At 35.6% G+C, this 17,792-nt stretch overlaps 1 protein-coding gene across 3 annotated transcripts in view; it reads right to left on the reverse strand.

Moving 5' to 3' along the window:
• Window positions 1-752: 752 nt before the first annotated feature.
• Window positions 753-17,792, reverse strand: part of PCGF5 (polycomb group ring finger 5) — a 65,832-nt gene continuing 48,792 nt past the window's right edge. For 2 of the 3 annotated variants that reach the window (XM_081251815.1, XM_081251814.1), the window contains exons 9-10: window positions 12,955-13,014; window positions 753-6,535 (exon numbers count right to left, since the gene is read on the reverse strand). In XM_081251815.1, coding sequence (XP_081107941.1) covers window positions 6,488-6,535; window positions 12,955-13,014 — 108 coding nt within the window. In that variant the 3' untranslated portion in view covers window positions 753-6,487. The remainder of the gene's footprint in view (window positions 6,536-12,954; window positions 13,015-17,792) is intronic. The other variant, XM_081251816.1, reaches the window with a different exon arrangement.

Genomic DNA, 17,792 nt, shown 5'->3' on the forward strand with positions numbered 1-17,792 from the left:
TCTCAAGTGCAGGCGTGGCAGAGACTGATTAGCAAGTCAGAAAACGGTTTCCTTTTTTCCTTGGTTGTGTCCTCCAGCCTTCCCTGAGGCCTTCTCCTGTTCTGGCCCCTGACATGGGGTAAAAGTAAAATGGGCTACATTTTGAGCACTTTCCATGTACAGTCCTCCCAAGTTCTTTCCCACTCTGCAACAGCTTTGCGAAGCGTGATGCTAAAAGGTGAAGGGAGTTTTGCTCAGAGGATACTGCTTTCCTACCTCGCTGAACGCCTGGGGTCTCTAGCCACCTTCCATGGTATCACTAACCTAAGACAAAGCTTCAGGCACTGTAACAATGGGGCAGAGAGATGAATCATCGCAACCTTCTGACTTGAATGTCTGTCTTCAGCCCAACTAGAATTCCCCAGGCAAGTTATTAATAAAACAAAGCTGTTATCTAAGTAGCTGAAGAAAGCAGTCTGTCTTTCAAATCACTTGGTCCTTTCTTTGGTACTCAGTTACTTTCAGAAGATGATTTGGATTAGATTAACAAAAAAAGAAATTGTTCTAAAGTGTATGTGGACACACACCTCAAGTATTATTTGAGGGCCAGTCTGCCATCTTAAAAGTAAACAGTTCAGAAATCTTTAGAAAATGTTTATCGTCTCAAATATTCAACAAACATTCATAAAATTAGCTACAGTAATACTTAATGGAAACTTTTAAATGAAGGTTATGATCTGCAACTACTGATAATGAAGAATGACAGCAATAAATTATGCAATCAAAATTTTAATAACAAAGATACTATTTTTAACATGGTCAAATATACTTGGCTAAGTCCAGATCTTAAAAAACAAAAGTGTCTAGCCCAACAGTACAACCATACAGCTTTGTACAGAACATTCCATAGATCAACAGAAAATACAGTTGAGCACAAAAATAAAAAATATTTAAAGAGAATCTCTAAGCAGCATTTTATTTCTGCAAAACAGACATATAGTACTGATTAAATATCTACAAGTGCTTTTCCTTTACAAAAATACATATATTCTTAATAGACTAAGTCATTAACAATGACCTGGTAATCTTTCACTTCAATTTGAATGATTTATAAGCTAAATCTTACAACCACAAAAAGGTTTTTATTTGTATTAAGATGTTACCACTTTTGACCAAAAAAACAAAACAAAAAACAAAGCTTAAAATATTTTATATTTCAAAGGAAAATTAGCAACATAACTGTACAATATAGTCTATGATGGTTTTATTTAAAGTGAGGGCTACTCTATTAAAAACTGGTGCTTGCTGTTGTGTTGCCAGATGCAGGAACGCAGCAGAACACTGGTGCTCCCCCCACAAGCTCTTGTCGACCACAGCTTCATAAGGACACTTGGGCCCCCATCCCCATTCAAAAAAATACAGCGAAAGAAAACCAACCCCAAACAAGGTTAGGCTGATCCTATTCCATTTCTAATGTGCAGAACTCCTGCTCTGCTGGACTGATGTGAAGTCCACGGATACATAATCTATTCATTATCTATCTCTGCACTGCCCGGAAATATTTAATCTTCAGTTTGTACTAGATTAGTTTCTTATTCCATGAAGCTCTGAAAGATGGAAGAAAACTGGACCCAGTATTTAATGTTTCACTTGATTCTAGATTTAAAGGTAATTAAAATTAAAAAGCATTTCTGAATAATGACTCAAGTTTTGAATCCCAGAGAAAGGGGCATAACAAGTATTCGGACACATTCTAATGAGCATTTAAAATAATTTATTTTTGTTTAATTTCATAACTTTCTGAAAAAGAAGTGCTCAAGCATTTTAATTCTATTTGAAAATATAGTAAGGATAGCAAATAAACACACTACTTGTGAAAACTTCATTACATTAGGAAGAGAATCACTTAAATTATTTGGGAAAATGCCACCGTTTTAAGAAAAAACTATGAAAACCCTGTAATGTATATTTGAGTACATTTTAATGAACTTTCAATTTGAACTTTTTTCAACAAAATACTATTGAACTAGGTATATCAAGTAAATCCAGAATTAGCTGGTTATTTTGTGCTTTCAAAGGGTTTGAGTTTCTAGTATATTTAATATTTTTCAATTTTTATAAACCAGATCTGGCAGACATGTTATATTCCTTATTGTAGGGATAGGTATATATCTTAAAATAATAGCATTTCATGTTTTTATGTTTCTAACCCAGAAAATTAAAGTTACGGCAAACTCACTCATTTTTGTAATTCCCACAACCAGTATCTATATCTCTCTGGTATAAAGCATAGCCTGCTGGAAAATTCCTTATGGTAAACCAGAGTATATAATGGAGTGCATCCATCTTTATCCGATCTAATGCGGTTTACCAGGTGGCCTGTCAGGAAGACTTAATAATGTGAGTTTTACTTGAGGTGGCCCACAGCACGGGCTCCCCCAAAAGATCGGTGTGAGGACAGGGCTTAACCTGGTGTATATGCTCTTCATCTGGGGCTTATCTTGCCGAATTTGGCTGTATGGCTAGATTCTAAAAACAAAGTCATTGCTGAGAAACAAGACAAAGAGGTACTTAAAAAAAAAACCCACAGGCCTTTAGGAAAATTTTGCTTTTGAATACAGAAAAAGCATTTACTTATGTGAATCCAACAGAATGCACTATTTTCTATTACAAGTAAGCATGTCTGCACTTTTACCAAAGTCTGTCTTTAATAAAATTTCTCACATTACTAAGAACCCAGGAACTAAATAAGCATAATTTTAGTCTGTATCACCTCCATGGAATAAAAAGCTTCTCAAATTAGAATTTAAAATCTCAATTTCAATTTTCTTTTCAAAGTATGTATTTCTCCCACTTTTCATCCAGAGGGAGGCTATTTGTTGTGTTAATCTCTTTTTCACCTTTGAGGATTTCCTAAGATCTGTCAGATGGTGCTGGAAAAACAAGAAACATAGCTGAAAGGAAGTATGGTCTCATTATTGCAAGAAAAACCTGCATTTGATTGATCTTACCATGAAAATTAAGTTTAAAGCCTTTCTTTGGTGATATTTTAGCAATTACTCAAGGTTATTGCCTAATTATATAAAAGTAACTTGCAGTCTAAAAATTTCCAACCTCCAAACAGTTAAACTGTCTCTCTAACATGGTTATTAACAGTAAAATGTCTTTGGTGATAACTATTTTCTTATGAAAATCTTTCAAAAAGAGATTATTCTAACTTACAAGAGCCTATTTAGATACAAAACCATTGATAAGAGACAGGGACAGAAAACTCAAAATTTATGCAGTAAATCTAAAACAGAAATGCACTTTAGCAATGAGGCACTTTCTCTTAAATAGTTCAATAAAGCTAAACAGTTCACAATATTATATAACATACTTTTTTTCCCTTAAAGAATCATTTTAAGTTACACATAGTTGAGCAAACTCATTACATTTATAAAATGTGGCATATTAATATGGGACAGATTTTTAATGAATAAAGAAAAATACTTTTCTAAAAGTAGTTAAAAGACATCACCCCAAGGTATCTGGACCTCAGACTGAATGACCTAATACTACCTCATCAGTGAATCTTTTAGTTTATTTGTTTTTACACTTAAAAGTATTCTGTTAATCTGGAGAAAGGGCCATATTTGGATTTTTCTATGAACTAATGTGATTACTTCCGTTAAAGTGATATCTATAAATAAAGCACAGGCCTTCTTTAGATCCAAGGTTCCTTGACCCTTGTACATCTATGGTATCTAAAGCGGAGAAAACAGATTACAAAATCTTTTATGGAAGTAAAGTTCTTTCAGTTTGTCGCTTAAGAAACAAGAGATTAAAGAAAAACTTAATTTAGTTTTATTCTCCAACTTTGCAGATTCAGATGATTATTCCTATAGGCTATTTGTATAAGGAGTTTATCTTATTAGCACCCCAAGTTTGTAAAACTAACCACCTGTATATTTTTGCCTGTTAATTTTTCTATACCTCGTTTCTTACAAATTCCACAACCGGACTCAGGGGATAATTAACTAGGGATTAGTGTATTACTAGACATGAAAGTAGTCCCATACTTAGAAAACCATAGTTGAATATATATGAAGAAGTCTGTGGTTCTAATAGTAATACCACATTACTCAGGACCATCATAAAACGTGTACCTTTCCCCGTATAACTGATGCCCTTCTTTATGCAAGGTTTTCACATGTTTTGGCACATATTCCATTGCATTTCAATAAAAGTGTTAATATATTAACATTAGATAAAGGAATTTTATATAAAAGTATACTCAATTCCATAATTGCTTCCTATATATTTCCTTGGAAAATAGCGACACTACATAAGATGAGGCAACAAGCCAAATTTAATGAGATCACGTATATAAAACTCATTTAAGGCTGCAAGTTTTGTCTGGGGACCCAAAAACATCCAGGTCTCATTTGTGGTTTTTAAAATGCACTCTCAATTTATTTTGAGTTAATTAAAATCAGCTTCCGTAAGTAATCACTGACCTAGATGTGACAAGTTTACAAGAAATCTAAAAATTTCTTAGGGATGTCAGGGAACTGCATTTGACAGCGCAGCAAAATAATTTCTGTAGCTGGGGAGTAAATTCAGTTTCTGGTTTAGGGTAATGGTCTGTGCCAACCATTTTTAAAGAGTTATTTAAAATCTGCCTTTTAAATTCTCTTTGTGAGCCCCTCCAAGCACAAACACAGTCTAACAAAGTGATATTTTAAAAGTATTGCCATAACCTTTTTCACAAAAGTCAGGCCAAAAACAACAGAAAACTTTAGACTTTTTGACTTAAAACAAAGATATAAGGAAAAGATAATTATGAAGTTTCAGCCTTTTATATTGTGAAATGCATCAAGATTTAGCTGTATTTTGTATGTGTTTCTTGGTCGTACACTGTTTTATTTCTAAGAAGCATTTTGAGATTCAGAAGGCATTACCTTGTGATACATTTTACTGGAAAATGTAGCACATCTACTATGTATACAGTATAAAAACTATGTGTGTAACACACAGATTGTGCTCATGTCAGATTTCTAGAACAAATATTTTTTCCTAACTTTCAAGATTATTTCCTAAGTATTTCAGAGGTTAAATTTGAAACTGAGGAAATAGGCCTAAGTTTCAAAGCAATTAGTAAAACAGAAGTTTATGAAAAATAATGTAAATGTTAAGAGGTTTAAAATGAAGTTCTTCATATAATTTAAGGTGACAAGACTTTTTTGACTTGCAGACTCATCTCAAAATGAGTGGAAGACTTAAAAAAAAAGCAAAATCAAGGACATTATCATAGCTCTGACCTTAAAGAACTTATGTATAAAACAATAATCCCATTTCCCCCTGATTACTACAGGATCTAAAATGAAATGTCCTCAAACCATTAATTCTGGTTAGCATATTTATCTATTACACTGCATTTTTTTCTATTTTATACGTATGGTTTGGAAATGTGACAGGTTACTAACAGTTTTAATCTACAGTTGCTTTGAGATTTTTGAAATCCATAAAATAGCTAATGTTACCTGCTCTAAAAATCCTAATACTTAAATCATCATAACCTTCTGCATGCCACAATGACACACACCTAAGGCCAACTGAAACAGGGAAGCAATGTACTTCATTAGATAAGAGCCACAGTATAACAATGCACACATAAAGTGGGCTACATGACGGCGATGACATTTCATGAAGCAGCACCCGCTCGTCATAAGGCATTATGAAAGATTAACCTCACTTACACATTAATTTTGTTAGAAGTAATGTGATCAGCTGCCAGCATTTCAACTGGTTGTGAATCTCACTTCAGCTCTCCAAGAAGTCACATACATTTTCTGGAGGGTGAACAGGCCCTCCCTGTGCGACTGGTAGACTACACAGACAGATGACTCAAAATGCCTACAATTATAATGTGCTCTAATGTAAAGAACAATTGGAATTCTTCCCCAAAGGACTTGCACACTCAAGAGTGAACTATTTTGCACACAAAAAGCTTACTGAGAACAGGACAGTGGCTCAAGGACCACTTTTCTAAATATATTTCCCATACAAAATAATTTCAAGATATAATAATTATTAGTTCCTTGTACAGTACTCTATTTAAACAAGAATTAATCAAATAGTAAGTATGTGAAAACTGCAACACCACGAAGATTGAGCCATATTACTAGTGTAATCAAACATTAGAACAAACTTGGAACAGGCAAGCAAAATATTCAGAAGGCTGGATCGTGGCTGCACACCTAACTGATTTCAACCATGACTTGTATTGTACACTGTGAGACAGCACAGATACCTTATGCAGATGGTTCAGTAGCAGAATGGCACTTGGTTTGCTCTTAATAGAAACAACAAAAATGCAACTGACAATTTAGAGACAGACAATGGCCTTATTCGCATGCTGAAAATCTGGTTGTGTCCCTCCAGTCCACACACCGTTCACTGTGCAGTCTGTCGATGAGTAAACACGTAGTGCAGGATTCATTCAGTGGGATCTAGGCCCCGCGGTCTAACCAAAATCAATTCTTGGTCGATACTGCAATACCATGGGGTATGACTATAAAATAAAAACAGATGATGAGTAAGACTGTTGATATAAAAACAATATAGATTATACATAAAAGACTTTAAGAATGTGCAGTTATAGCTTACAGTATTTCCTGGTACTGGTGATTATGACAATTAAGGTTGTAATTATCATTAAGACTATATTTTTAAACAGCTACTATTTTCTAGAATCAGTCAAGTTTTCCATAACTGGCAACACAGGTCAAGCTGGAAGGCCTGCAGATGTCATACTGCTTGCATATGTGAATAGTACTAATGTTAATACTTAGGGCAAGGCAGGGCCTGTGTGGAGGATGGAAAGCTCTCACCTGCATTCACCTGTGGGGCTGAACAAGACAAGCCCGCAGGCTGGACTCCATCAGGGCTGCTGTTTGTGAGAGCCCATTGAGTCACGAATTAACAGAGACCTCCTGCTATGAATCTAGGAAAACTGGGATAGTGTTTACAAATCACACATCTTAACTTTGACACTTCTTTTTAGGATTTAAAACTTAACTGTCATTTAAAAAATGCTGAAAAACAAGTAACTAATTGTTAGACGAAACCGCCTACTTTCAATAGTTGAGGCTACTAAATATTTGGACTTGACTATTATATAACTGAATGGTTCAGACTGTCCTTCTGTTTTGCTCTACGTAGGGAAGGTATCATACAACAACATACAGCACTAGAGAGGAAACAGCTTCCTGTGGTAAAAGCCACACTGCTACTTCTGTGTCTTTTTTACCCTCTGTTTTGTCATATCACATAGAACTCAAACATCAAAGTCAGAAAGGGTCTGAAGAAACAATGGTTTTCCTTTTCTTAAAGGTGCAGATTCCCCTTTTTAAAATGAAATTTCCAGGAGCTACTTTTATGAAAACAAGAAAGGGCTGAGCTGGCAACTGACTTGTTTCCCCCCTTGTCTCTGTGTAGGTGAATGCAAAAATCCTGTCTTTCTTTCCTATAGACAAAAGTGGTAGACTGAGATTCCAGAACCCTGAAAATGACTGTTTCTGTAGGTATCATCGCTATGCTACATCCTGGGAAGTCTCTCTCACCATTCAGCTCAGGGTTGGACTGGAGGGTAGGAATGAAAATTCCTAGATCTTGCTGTTACCAGCTGAAGAAGTAAGGTGATGCCCTACAGTTTTCTAAGGACTGGAGTAAAAGTCACAGTCTCTCAGGGTTTCCATGGTCTAAATCTATTGTGGTTAAATTTTGCTTCCTTGTTTTTATTTAAACTTTATTCGGTTCCCTCTGAATCAGAATATCTGTGAGTGGGACACAGAAATCTGTATTTTACAAAACTCCCTGGGTTTTCTGAAGTCCAGGCAGAGTTGGAGATTGCTACCTAGACATCGTATTAACCTAACTTGACTACTTCCCATCCTACCTGACCCAACCCAGAGCTTGCCTCTCATTATAATAATCTTTCTAGCTTTGCTTTCCATTCCTGTTGGATCTGCATACTTTCTGCAAATAATTAAGTCACTCGTTCAAAAATCCATTCATCATGCATAGAAGAATCCATCACCAATTCTACTAGGATGTAGGAAGAGAGGGAAGTAAAATGGCTTGGTTGTCAGTGGCTGGGATTTTCTCAGTTTTTGGCTGAAAATGGTTTTGTCTTCTCCTCCAAGTAACCATTTGTATGTGTGTGTGTCCTATGACAACGTGAAGTTTAAGAATTATTGGTGTTACAAAACTGGAAATGGTTAAGGTATACTTTAAGTCCTATTTGTGTTTCAGTTTGCCTTCTGAAGTAAACTGGCACTGCACGCACTGTAATGAAATGTGGCCTATCACTCCTCTTAGTGTTATGGGACTACACTGAGTAGAGACTGCCAGTCCTCGGTCTCATCATTTACTAAAAGAATCCATACTTCCAAAGTATATATATTTCAAATGTGATAATTTTAGAAAATGATAAAAATTGACTGGTTGACGTACTATTTTTCTTAAAAAATAAATTATTTACCATAAAAGTAACTTGGTTTTAGATTTAGAAAATATAGAAAACCACCAAGAAAAAAAGGAGAATCATTTACATCCCACACCCAAAGATAACCACCATAGTCATTTTAATGTACATCCATCTAGTCTTTTTGTCTACATTATTTTTCTTTTTAAAACTGGAATCACACTACACATATTGTTTGGTAAATAATCTTGTCCATAAAAGAATTTTGTCTATTAAAAAAATTCCATAAACTCATTTCTACAGTATTTAATATGGTCATATGTGATCATTTTTAAAGGCTACATATGATACCTTTATAGAAATATACAATAAATTATCAACAAATCTTTTACTGCATATTTTAGTTTCTTTCTTTTTTTTTTTTTGCTATTATAAATTTATTGTGACCCAATGGTCTATTCCCCACTCCCCACCCTATCTCCCCTGCACCCTTAGGGTTGGTTCCTAGAAGTAGAACTGCTGATTCAGACAGCATAAGCATTTTAAAGGGTTTTTTGGTAAATGCTATCACACTGGACTTTAAGAAGTTGTTCTATTTTTACATTTCTGAAAGAAATATGAGTGCTCATTCTTCAGTAGCCTCATCAATAATGAGTACTATTCCTTTCCTCTCTCTTAATTTGGAAATTTAATAAGCATAAAATAATATTTTATTTCTTCTTCCATTTTGACTTCTAAATAAATTAACCATCTTTATATGTTTACTAGCCAGTTGTGTTTCCTTCTTTTGTGATTTGTCTTATCATGTCTTTTGTTCATTTTTCTATGGAAAGGTGAACTCTGTCCTACAGATTTGTATGGATTCTTTACGTATTAGGGCAGCAAATCTTTCTGTCATATATTGCAAATATTCCTTATTTATGGTATTTTTGCCATGTACTTTTCAGTATTAGTAGTCAACTTGGTTTGCTTTCTTTCCTTTTACAAGTACAATGAGAAAGGCCATCCTCACTCTGAGGTTAGTTAGCTATGTTCTCTTCCTGATCTTTGATGGTATCATTTTTAATGTGTACCATTTTAGCCATGAAAAACACCTATAATGGGAGGTATGGATTGAATCCCCCCACCCCATCACCACCACCAAAAGTCTCAGTACAATTAACTGAAAACAAACCCTACTGGATCACATCCCACCCCAACATATGTGCTCCAAGTTCCCTGATACCCGGTCAACTACTGTCTCTGCTCCAGGCCCTTGGCCGCCTTGCAGCCCTCAAACCACCAGACACGACCACATCTCTGGATCTTTGCACTGTGTGCCCCCGGCCTACAGGGCCCTACCCCAGATAGACACACAGCTCTTACTCTCACTTCTTTTTGATCAAAAATCCCCAACTCAAAGAGGTCTTCCCTTGGCTATCTTATCTAAAATATTCTATTTATCTACTTTAATTTTTCTTCTAACACTGTAAATTTTACTCATTTATCTTTCATCTGTTATCATTAGAGTATAGGCTCCATGAAGGAAATGAATTTTTTTCATTTTTACTTCTGTGTTCCCAGGGCCTAGAAGATTGCCCAGTGCATAATTAAGGGCTCAATAGATATCTGTTAATCTTTTTACCCTCCACTAATTTGAAATACTCTTGATAGATTCATGTTCCTGAGCTATTCTTTTTATTCATGTGTCTGTGTTTAAGACAGTACTGGATTTTAATTACTTCAGCTTTAAAATACATTTCAGTAGGTGGCCATGCATGTGCCCCGTGATTACTCATTTAAAAATGGGACTGGCCAGAGGCACCAAGTTATATTTCCTGATGAACTTTAGAATGACTGACTTTGTCAAGTTAAACACGAATCTGGTAAAAATGTGTTTGTAACTATATTAAACTTCATAATTTAATTATGGGAAGAACTGACATCACTATAATATTTAATGTACTGAATTTCTTGTGAGCAAAGTGGGATTGTGGTTACATATGAGAAGGTCTTTGATCTTAGGAAACATATGCTGAAGTATTTAGAGGTCAACTGTCATGATACGTGCAATTTAATTTCAAGCGGCTCCGTAAAGAAACAATAGATATATTTATAAAGAGATTAATGAGATAAGGAGAAGAGGAAGAAAGGGAAAGGGGGGCAAAAAATGTAGCAAAATGTTAATTGGTAAATCTAAGTAAAAGTAAATGATATTCCTTTGTATTACATCAACTTTGTTATTGTTTTGAAAATTTTCAAAAGAAGAAGCTTGCAGGAAAAATCAGGACTTAACATCAAATTTTATCAAATGCCTTTTCAGCATCTACTAGTATTTATTTGACTTAGTGTTTTTAGGATATAATATATATATAATTTCCCTCTCCCCAGCATGAAGCCATTCTTGCATTTCTGATAAAAATACTACTTGGTCTTGGTTCATTATTCTTCTAGCATATTATTTTAGTATATTTAGTATGTTATTTATCATCTTGTTTTTATGTTCAAAATAAGATTTGATACTCATTTTCTAATTGCAGGTTCTCTGTCAGTTTTTGCTTTCACGATTATGTTACCTTTGTAAAATGAATTTGGAAAAATTCCATCTTTTTCAATGACTTAAATCAATTTAGAATGAGAATGATCTATTCCTTGAAAATATGAGAGAATGTGACCATTAAAAGTAGTTTTATAGGGCTTCCCTGGTGGCGCAGTGGTTGAGAGTCTGCCTGCCGATGCAGTGGACACGGGTTTGTGCCCTGGTCCGGGAAGATCCCACATGCCGTGGAACGGCTGGGCCCGTGAGCCATGGCCGCTGAGCCTGTGCGTCCGGCCTGTGCTCCGCAACGGGAGAGGCCACAGCAGTGAGAGGCCCGAGTACCACAAAAAAAAAAAAAGTAGTTATATATTTAGGTATCTGTAATTTATATTTTTTTATGTCTTCCATAATTTAGTGATATACATTTTCTTCTTGGGTGAATGTTGGTCCACTTATTTTCTTAGAAAACTGTCTATTTCATGAAATTTTCACAAAATTAAAAAATTTAATAGTATAAAGCTACACATATAGTAATACTTTCTTATAACAGTGATAATTTTTTTCCTTGAAATTTTCTAGGTGATTTTTGGCTAAAGATGTTCTGACAGGACTATACTCTACAATGAAGTGTTGAAGTTAGAAAAGGAAGTGTGTGTGGATTTTTGAAAATTTGGTCTTATTCTATTTTCTAAAACTTTAGATCAGAGTTTAAGAATATCTTTATTTCTCAGGAAATAAATAGACATCAGTGCCAAGAGTAAAAGCAGAAAGCCATGTATGTATGAGTTATAACTAAAGGCAGGAGCATCACTACAATTCATCCCAAAATCAGCCGTGAAGCTAAAGTCAGCTGAAACATCTACGCATATCTCACCAATTCAGTTAAATTATTTACTCACCCCTCACCCTCAACTGCATAATATAAGGAGAAGGATGATTTTTTTTTTCTCTAAATGATTTTCTATTGGCCTTTATAGTTGTTAAATGTGCTTACTCCATTACTAAAAACAACAGGACTTAAAAAGTGTTTATTAAGAAACACACATTTTAATGACAGTGTGGGGATTTCCACAATCACAGCGCTGACAATAAGACTGAGGGAAATTCTAGATAAAGTGCAAATTTAACATTTTTGATTTGAAGTGGTTCTTCTCATACTTAACATATATTTATTTGTCCCAACCCTAAAATTGCAACATCAGAGGTAAGTTTGCTAGTTAAGTTTGTTATATAATTACAATTCTCCTTTCTTGGCTCCAAGGAAATAATTATGAAGACTACTTTAATTTCTGGGATAAAAGAACAATGGAGATTTTTAAGAAATGCCATGGTTAATCCACGGATTAAGGTTGATCACAGATCATCTCTATACTCAACAGTAATCCTTACTATTCTACACTTAGTCTCTTCTGTTTTCCAAATTTTTAAAATGTACTTATATTAGATAAACTTTTCTCAGAGGTATGTTCATGTTTTCTCAGTTCACTATCATTTCTGCACTAGAAGAGGTATAACTCAAGTACAGTCCTTAGGACAGGGCCTAGTAAGCAAGCTCACAACTGCATTTAGCTGTTGCTGTTATTTAGCTTCACCTAATCTGGCATTTTATCTTTCACTTGTGGGTGAATGATTAATTAAAAAAACACACACACAAAGAAGTGTTAAGTATAGAGCAGAGATTCAATATGGAGCAGAGATTTCTCATGGGCTGAAACCGGTAATTATTAAAAATTCCTGATGCATAAATAATGGCCTTAACATTTATAACTTCATTTTTAGTTTGGCAAAATTAAATAGGTAATTCAAGAGAACTAAAATAATGGGAAACTTTGGGGATGTAAGTTGAAAAGATGAAGTTTTGTAGCTCAAGTAAGTCTTAGTTTTGCAAAGTTACATGTCTTAGGAACTTGAGTTTGGGGTGAAAGCAGTCACCTTTGTGGCAGGCAGGCATCATAGGGTCATATGTACAGTCGTGAGTGCCTCTTACCTGATACAAAGGGCCATCCTGAGGGCAGACTTGCGAAGCTGAGCAGTTCAGACACCGAAACTGCGGAGGAGATGAACTCATCAGATAAGAGGCATCCACAACTGGATACATATTTAAAATATTTTAACGTCAAACATGAGTCAACATGATTAAGTAAACACTTTCCAAAATACGGTAGTTGTTTTTGGAAAAAGTCTTTAATAACTTAGTGACTGGTAAATTTTAGCTTGAAATTATTTTAGTCTCTAGATATGAGTTTTGTTAATATTCTGCAAATATTTACCAAAACGGTGACCTATCCTTTCCATCTCCTCTTCAAATACTAAATTCCTGAGAAAACCCTCGCCTTCTCAGTCCAGGAGGGGCGCCCTCTTTCTTCCAACTTTTCCTGTGAGTAATCTCCTAGATCTCCTCTTCAACCACCCTGAGAGGGAACAAACACTGTTTGAGGATCTCAGAGCTCTGAGAGGGGCAGGGAACTTGCCTCAGCCTGTAAGCGATCCATGTTCTGTTTTAGGTTAGGTTCTTTATATTCCTCCGATTAGACTCTTAGTCTCCATAACTGTTTTAATAGCATTAGATTGTGAGCTCTCTGAGTCTGAATCTTATTCATATTTGCAATCTTAAGAGCTAAGGCACAGAACTGGCACACAGCAGCCACTCAAATGTTTTATGAGTAAATCAATGAATGAACATATTTTTAAACTAGTGAGTAGATTCATTTCTAAATCTACCATCTTTTAATGGTTAACCATTCATATTAAAAAATCATTCCCAAATCTTGATTTTTCAATATTATCCTGAACCCTTATTAAGCATAAACATTTTAACAGTAATGGAATTATGAAACATAACACACTTTAAAATTATGCATATATGAATTCAACATCATGTGCTTCTTCAAAACAGAAATAAAAAAGATTAAAAATATGTGAGATACAAATTAACCAGGATAAATCGAACATCCCAGAGCACGTTTTTAAAATATACTTTGGAAGAATATTTAAGTAAGCAATTATTAAAACAAATATACTGGTAGCTTTTAAAATAAAATTTTAGATATTTTCCATTTCCTGAAAGACTTTAGCAATTTTTTCCCTAGAAGTTAGTCCTTGAATTTCTGTACTGGGCTCAGCATGCTGTAAGACACACCCAGCACTGCTATCATTGACAACCTTCCCCCTTCTCTCCCAAGACTCCCCACACTGTGGCCTACCAGACTTTGCCTAACTATGCAAGTCCCAAATAGCATTTAACAAGTAAAGAGGGTAGAAAGAGGCAAATTTCACTGTTTGTTTTGTTTTTGTTTTTTTTCCTATTAATCTCTTTGGTATTAGTCAAGGTAGATGTTTGCTTTTCCTAAAATTGCTTGGTAATGCAAAGAAAGCAAAGCAAGGCAAACGTGGTGCGGTAACTTTAGGTAGGGACTGGCAGGGGTTGTTGCAAGAGATAAAACCAACCAGGATTATCTGGAAAAAGGGGGAGTCCTGAGAGTAGGTACTCAACCTACCCAAGGAAAGGTAAGCAGGAAGAACATGAGTTCATGGTGAAAGCTGAGGCTGAAGAGACAGAGATACTAACAGTTAGCTTGCGGACATGAGACTAAGTGTAGGAGGAGAGAATTATAATAATAATGAAAGCAAACATACATAAGTTATTAATAAAATAACACATTTATTATGTCCGGCACTCTGCTAAGTACTTTACTATATAATATTTCATTAATTCTTACTAAAATTTTTCAAGATAGGTATTATTACCCCAATTTTAAGGACCAAAAAACTGAGGCAAAACTATGCAGCGGGATACAACTGGGAGGAAATAGTTGCAAAATACATAATAAAGATGAATATCCAGAATACATAAAGAGCTCCTAGGAGTCGGTAAGAAAAAGATAAACTTCACAATGGAAAAAAGGGGCAATGGATATGGAAAGAAACTTCACAAAAGAAATACAAAATTGAAAATATGAAGTGTTAGTGAGGGTATCAGAAAATGGGCACTCATACATTATTGGTATGACTACAAATTGCTAAAAACTTTTTAGAGGACAATTTATCAGTTTCTATCAAAATTTAAAACATGCATACTCTGCTGTAAATCCACATCTGGAATTTAGCCAATAAATATGTTTCCACATGTGCAAAAAGATATGCACACTGGAATACAGCATTGTTTATAATGTCAAGATATTTGAAAAAAATCTAAATGAGTCAAATCAAATGAATATATTAATCAAATTATGCTACAGCCACACAAGTGGAATACTATCAACTTGTTACAAATAATTATTTTAAAATTTACTGATTCTCCACAAGACATATTAACAAATGAGAAAAAGAAGCTGCAAAACAATACATATGATCCCATTTATGTTTCAAAAAATGTGATGAACACTGCATGGATATTATAAACAGAATCCATGTAATTAGACTGGTGATTAAGTCCCTTCCAAACTGAGGTCTAATTCTTCCATTCTGCACCCTCAATTTATGGATGTGGAAACTACAGGGCAGGCCAGTGGTCATGGATCATGTCCCCGAAAATCATCTTACTCAAAGGGTGGCCCCAAATATCAGGTGCACAGACAACACCTGGGAGCTTGTCAGAAACGCAGAATTTCTGTCCTCACCCCAGAACTACTGAATCAGAATCTGTGTTTTACCAAGATTCCCCAGGTGTTTTGTGATTTGCATTAAAGTTTGAGAAGCAGTGGTTTAAAAAAAGGTACATTTTCTCCCACTAATAAGCAAAAGATGAACACCAATCTTGAGGTGCAAATACTGTTATGAACTGAAAAATTTCTGGGACTTAGCTAAGTTTGACTGGATATTTGATTCCTAAAGATAAAAGTCTTTCAAAAATGCATCACAATGAAGACAAGGATCCAGAAAGAGCACAGAGGACAGAAAGCAGGCTAAGCCTGAAGTGAAACCATCCCATGATAAAGGGGAGGAGTGGCCCAGATGCTGTGTGGCACAGGCAGAAATGTCCTGCTCCTGAGGAGTGGAGGCAAAACTGACTCCCCGAGGTTCCCCCTAGGAGTCTAGCAAGAGGACAGGGCCAAGAGGTGATCTGAATATGGGGGATCCTGCCTGAGGCAAAAGACCCAGAAAGGCAGAGGTGGCATCCAACATGAAGAGGGAAGAAAACCACAAACTTTACTCAGAGACACAGAGAAGTGTCCAGAACTTCAGAGGGCACCCCACAGCAACAAACAGAATAAAAGACTGCAAATGCTAGCCAAGTCAATCAAGAAATTTAATCCAATGCCAATCACAATCCCATTCTCAAGCTCACTTAAACAATAAAGGGGGAAAACTAGCCAACACAATTAAAAAAAATAATAATAATGAGCTTTTTCCTAACAGATGCTGATAGACATCATAAAGTAACCTAGAAGGCCCAACTATTTTCCTTATAAGTTAGTCTGGACTTTATTTAAATATATCCCAAAGAAAATGGACAATTGAGGAGTTTCAGATAGGGGTGTTATGTGATCAGATTTTTATAAAAGCTATAATGTGAAATGCTGGTGTAGGATTAAGTCCTACTCAGAAGAACAAAACAATGTCCAGGAACACAGATATACACATCTGCATGTGTACACATATGTCTAGATTCATATGCACAGATAACGGTGACATCTCAAAACAATGAGGCAAAGTACGACTTATTCAATAAACTGTATTTCTGGCAAAAAATTTCTTAGAATAAGTTTTAGAGCCTTAGCCTTGTTGTAGGTGTGTGTGTGTAAATGAACAAATCCCAGGTAGATTAAAATGTTTAATATAAAAAAGTACCAGAAGTAAGTGAAAGAACCATAAGGCGGTCATTAGTTTAGGAAATATGCCGACCCTAGCCCAAGACACAGTCAGTTAGCAATGCCAGTAGAGACAGTAACGAGAGCTTTTCAGACAATCTGGCATCTTGCTGGCAATGAAGGGTAGAGATGGGAAAGGATGTGACTGAAATAAATATGCTGGAAGGGGCTTAATCAAGAAAGAACTGTTTTATTGTTAGTTTGTCCATTCACTCCAACTGTCAGAATTCATCAATTATAATAACTCATAATTAACTGGAACATGAGCAAAAATTTAAAATTTGTTTAACAGAAAACAAATGGGAAACCGACTGAAATAAACAAAATGACCTTTAGGTTATATTTTGCCTAACTACTACCTTATAAAGGACAAAACTTTCATTCAATTTACTCTTCAAACAAATACTTACTGAGTATCTGTACTAGGCACTGCTTTAGGTGCTGGAGACTGAGCAGTAAACAAATAATCATCCCTACCCTCAGGCTACATTTTAGTTGGGGACAAACAATAAACATACAGAAGACGCATAGTGACGGTATGAAATACTGTGGAGAATGGCAAGGCATGACAAGGGGTTAAGAGTGCCAGATCAGGAGAGGGGTTGGACTATTAATGGAAGTCAGAGGCCTCACTGAGGAGGGGATGTAGAAGCAAAATTCTCTGAGTGAAGGGGGTAAAGGGAACAATTAGGTGGATATTTGGGAAGGCAAGGGCAAGCCTGGCATGTTAGAGGAAACAAACACAGAGGCCAGTGAAGCGAGAGGGAGGGAGCAAAGGGTAAGAGCAAAGATGTCTTTGGGGAAAACTGTGTGGGGTCCACCATCTATAGGTCCCTGGAAGGACTTTGGCTTTTATCTAAATGCCATTAGATGGTACAGGAGAATTTAGAGCACAGAAGCAACATGTTCTAACTTGTGTTACGAGGGTCACTCTGGCTGCTGTGTTGGGTGAAGATGGGAGGGGGCACAGGTGGCAGCAAGAGTAGAAGCATGGGATAGGGAGGGATATGGGGAT

The sequence above is a fragment of the Mesoplodon bidens genome, assembly GCF_964165515.1.
Source record: "Mesoplodon bidens genome assembly, chromosome: 1".
NCBI classification, from domain to species: domain Eukaryota; kingdom Metazoa; phylum Chordata; class Mammalia; order Artiodactyla; family Ziphiidae; genus Mesoplodon; species Mesoplodon bidens.